At 61.1% G+C, this 4,743-nt stretch overlaps 1 protein-coding gene across 1 annotated transcript in view; it reads left to right on the forward strand.

Moving 5' to 3' along the window:
• Window positions 1-3,485, forward strand: part of CDC42BPB (CDC42 binding protein kinase beta (DMPK-like)) — a 64,342-nt gene extending 60,857 nt beyond the window's left edge. Inside the window, exon 36 of the mRNA XM_014531622.1 lies at window positions 2,269-3,485. Coding sequence (XP_014387108.1) covers window positions 2,269-2,400 — 132 coding nt within the window. The 3' untranslated portion in view covers window positions 2,401-3,485. The remainder of the gene's footprint in view (window positions 1-2,268) is intronic.
• Window positions 3,486-4,743: the final 1,258 nt, after the last annotated feature.

Here is a 4,743-nt window from a genome sequence, read left to right on the forward strand (position 1 = left end):
CGGCTACCGCCGCCTGCGTCTCCTGCCTGGGACAGCCCCGGCCGCCCTTCACGTGGCTGACCAGTGTTCTCTAGGGGCTCCTGGTGGGTTTGTCTTGATCCACGTCGGGCCCGGGGCTGGAGGCTTCACAGACAGTGGTGTCCTCAGTGGCGCCCGGCTCCTGTTTGTCCTGCTCTGACCTGGTTTGTTCTTTTAAACCGAAGTGAAATTCGCAGAAAGCAATGGCTTGGGGAGTGGTCTGGTGGCTGTTCAGTAGGTTCACAGTGCTATGCAGCCACCAGCTCTGACTAGTCAGAGCATTTCCGTCACCCGACAGGCAGCCTCTCCCTCCGCCCGCCCTGCCCAGCCCATGGCCACCGCCTCTGTCGCTGGGCCTGTTCTGGGCATTTCATGTCGGGATCACACCATGGGGCTGCTGTGCCTGCTTCCCTCAGCATCACCGTGTCCGGACCGTGTCTGGTCTTCATGCTGCGGCCTGAGCGTCTGCGAGCTGCTCCTTTTTAGTGCGAACATCCCCCAGGATGAGCACACATTTAGGAGTCCTTGGCCACGGATGGCTGCTGTGGGATGCTTCCCTTCTCGGCTGCTGTGAACGTGTGTGCACGACTTGAGTGCTGTCTTCACTTTGGGGGGTGGCCCTGGGAGTGGAATGGCCGGGTCACATGATGACGGTTTGCCATAGCAGCCGCCCATGTTACCCCCCCCCCCCACAGGGCACGTGGGGAAGTTCTCTGCTTCTTACCAAGGCGCGTGGCCCCCCTTTTCTCTGCAGCCGTCCCAGCAGGTGTAACACGAAGTCCCCCGAGCCTGGGTGTGCGCTTCCCGAGTGGTGACTGGTTGCTGGGCCGTTTGTATGCTTTTGGAGCAACGTCTTCAAGTCCTTTCTCCGTTTCTCATGGGCTGTTTGTCTTCTTGTTGTTGGTTTGCGAGAGTTCTTTCTGTCTGTATACCAGGCCCCGTCGCTGTGTGGCTTGCGGATGTTTCCTCCCGTCCTGTGGGTGGTCCTCACCCTCCTGGTCACGTCCTCTCGTTCATGCACCATTTCCAGTTCTGATGGAATCCAGTCTTTGTGCTTATGCTTTCGATGTCAGAACTTAGACCCGTTGCCACGTCCGCAGTCATGAGCACTTACCGTTTCCTCCTACGGTTTTGTGGGTTGGCCTGTGCTCAGCGCATGGGTCCCCTGGCGTTCACTTGCGGGCGCGTGAGGCAGAGGTCAGCTCCTTCCTGTGGGGGCCCCCGCACTGTGTGGAAGCGGCTGTTCTTCCCGGTTGAGTGGTGGGGGCGCCTTCGGCACTGACACTGGCTGCAGGTGTGTCTCGGGCTCTCGGGGCTCCTCCTGGCCTTGATGTCAGCCCCCCCCCCCATTTTGATGAATTGCTTTTGAAATAATAAGTTTGGGGAGTGGGAGTTCTCCAGCTTTTCTCACTCAGTATGGTTTTGACTATTCTGGACCCTCACAGTTGCATAGGAACTTGAGGATTGGCTTTTCCATTTCGGGGGGTGGGTGGGACAGTGGAATCTCAGTCGGGATTGAACTGAATCTGTAGGTCACTCGAGGGAGTTGCTGTGTCAACAACAGGTGGTCTCCGGCCACGGCCACGGGAGGCCCTCTCGTAACCGACCTCTGTCTCGCAGCCGCATTTCCTGGTTTCCGGGACCAGCCCTCTGGCCTCCTTGGTGAAGTGACTCCGAGCTGTTCGTTCTGTCGGACGCTGTTGTAAATGGATTGTTTTCTGAATTCCCGTTTCAGGTTGTCACGTTGGTGTAGGAACACGGGTGCTCTTGGTGTGCGGTCGTGTTTTCTGTGCGCAGACTCGTGCCACCTGGGAGCAGGCAGCGTGGCCTCTTCCTTTCCCACTTGGCGCCTTTTCTCTCGCCTCGGCGCTCTGGCTGGCGCCTGCGTGCATTGCAGTGGCCGGGGAAGCGGGCAGCCTGTTCACCTCCAGTGCGGGCTGGCTGTGGGGTTCATGGTCGCCCTTCGCCCTGTGGGGAAAGGCCTCTCCTCTCTCTTCCTGGAGCATGCAGCACGAGAGAGTGTCGTGTCTGGGACTGGCGCCCACGGCGTCCGTGTCTCACTGTGCGGGGCGCCCCCTTTGCCGCCTTAATTACTGTCATTGTGGGGCCCGGCTTGGTTCCTGTTCTCATCAGTGTGTGCTCATCACAGGAAAGGAGAGAGCAGGTGCCCCCACAGACACCCCGTCAGGCTGGGCCCCCACTGTGCAGACCCAGGGCGATGCTTCTCACGTTGTCCCTTTGTGTTAACAGCCGGATTCCGATTCCACCAAACACTCAACTCCTTCCAACAGCTCCAACCCCAGCGGCCCGCCAAGCCCCACCTCCCCCCACAGGAGCCAGCTCCCCATTGAAGGCCTGGAGCCGCCGGCCTACGACGCCTGAAGCCACCGGCCACCACCTCGTCACCACGGGCCCAGGAGCCACATGGCTCCGACGCCAGTGCCAAGACTGAGCTGACCCCCTAGTGTTGTCCACGGAGACGCAGAATAACTTGTAGATGAGGAGACGCAGGAAACTCTATTGTCACATGACCGTTCATGCCACGCTGCTCAGGGCCGTGCACCTGACCCTTCGTCCCCACCAGACGGGTGGGAAGGTGCCGGGCCCGCAAGGCCGCCGCTCAGACCCCGCAGCCCTGGCGCTCTGCTCGGGAGGCAGGCAGCTCGGCCGGACCGCCTGCTCCTCCCCAGAGCCGTCCTGGAGCTGGAGAAGGTAGGAAGCCGTGTCATCCAGCGTCTAGTCCTGAGGACAGGAGCACGGAGGCTGGCCGGGCCTTCCGTTCACTAGCCGTTGCGTCGTCTGCTGCAGAAGTCCTGCTGCTGACCTTGGACCATGGACACAGGCCTGTGAGGGACGCCGCCCGGCCTGGTCCCCTGTGTGTGAGTCCCTTCCCGGTCACAACCACAAGTCACCAGTACCTACTACTGTGAAGTCGGCTGTGCTGTTTCCCACTCGCTTCCCAGCTCCCGCCTCCATGGAGCAGGTGTCCTGGTGCAGCCAGGCCCTGCCCACCCGCCCGGTCCCCCCATGGAGCCGGGTTAGCACCTGTGGGGCCCTTAGACGCCGGGCCCCTCTGCACATCGCCCTCCCCGGCCTTTTTTCACGCTCACCTCCCCGTGTCGCGTGCGTAGCCAGGTCTGTGGCCATCCCGGGAGAGGTCGAGTCCCTGGCCAGCGCACAGCGCGTCTCAGCCAGGACGCTGCTCCCGGCTGCCCGGCAGCTCCTGGGATGCTGTTGACGGCGAGCACTTCCTGAGGCGGCACAGTGCGCGGCTCCAGTGGGCCCGTGGGCACCAACCCAGCAGCTGCCCGCCACCCACCCCTGGGCCTCTGCTGGGGCTGGCACCTGCTGGGGGTTCTGGTTTTTACTTTTTTAATGTAAGTCGGAGTCTTTGTAATTATTGAATCACCGTGAGAACATTTTGAACAATTTACCTGTCAATAAAGCAGAAGACGGCAGTTGTAAAGGTCCCACGGTTTGTCTGAGTGTCCGGGCGCCCCCGGCAGTGCCGGTGCTGGGAAAGCGCCCCTCTGCCATTCCCGTGCCTGGGGCAGGACTGGCCGGAAGGGACCTCACCTGCCAGGCGGCGTCGGGGACCTCTTGGGGGAAGCGGTGCCAGGCAGGTGGCTCCCGGCCCAGAACAGCAGAGAATCCTGTCCACCCGCAGGCACTGGCCCCTCGATGCTGGGGGACAGGCTGGGGCGGTGGGTGACCACATCAACTCTGGCCCAGGAGGGTCTGTTTCCCCCAGGGCAGGGCGCGCCTGGTGGGTTGGGGGGGTGTGCCCTGCAGAGCCCCCGGGAGTTCGGTGACAGATCAGTGACAGGACCTGCCAGAGGCAGCGCCAAGCCAGCCAGCGCCCAGCCTAGAGATGGCTAGAGCTCCCATCTCGTCCCCCAGCGAGGCCACTGCCTCCGGGCGTGTCACTTAGCACCCAGGCCCTACGCACTGGGGGGCTCCCACTGGGGGGCTCTGTGGCCACAGTGGGGAAGGAATTGGAGAAGTTGTAGGAGCTCTGGCTGCAGAGTTCTGCCCCAGGGGGTTCACACCCTGTCAGCTCCCACCGTCTGGGCCAGTCACATGGCCCTGCCCTCCCAGGGAGCAGACCCCAGTCCTCCCAGCCCCGAGCAAGCAGCTGGGGAAGGGAGCCCTGCCAGGAGGGCTAGAGTTAGGGGTGTTAGGGTTGGACCCGCGTTAGGATTAGGGTTATGGTTAGGGTTGGACCTGTGTTAGGGTTGGACCCTGGTTAGGGTTAGGGATATGGTTAGGATTTGACCTGGGTTAGGATTAGGATTAGGGCTATGGTTAGGAATAGGGTTAGGATTTGACCTGGGTTAGGATTAGGGTTAGGGTTAGGGTTAGGGTTGGCCCTGGGTTAGGGTTAGGGTTAGGAATATGGTTAGGGTTGGACCTTGGTTAGGGTTAGAATTAGGGTTAGGGTTGGACCTGGGTTAGGAATATGGTTAGGGTTAGGGTTGGACCTGGGTTAGGGGTACAGTTAGGGTTGGACCTGGGTTAGGATGAGAGTTAGGGTATAGATCCTGGCCCCTGGTGTGATGTTGCCACAGGAAGTCAGGGTGGTGTGTGTGGACCCAGGTGCTGGACCACTTGGTGGTGCAAGTTCACACAGGCAGCCGAGTGGTTTTTTTTCTGCGACTGGGGTGTGTGTGTGTGTGTGTGTGTGTGTGTGTGTGTGTGTGTTTGGGGGGATGTCCCCAGAGCCGC

This window comes from Myotis brandtii, unplaced genomic scaffold, assembly GCF_000412655.1.
Source record: "Myotis brandtii unplaced genomic scaffold, ASM41265v1 scaffold819, whole genome shotgun sequence".
NCBI classification, from domain to species: domain Eukaryota; kingdom Metazoa; phylum Chordata; class Mammalia; order Chiroptera; family Vespertilionidae; genus Myotis; species Myotis brandtii.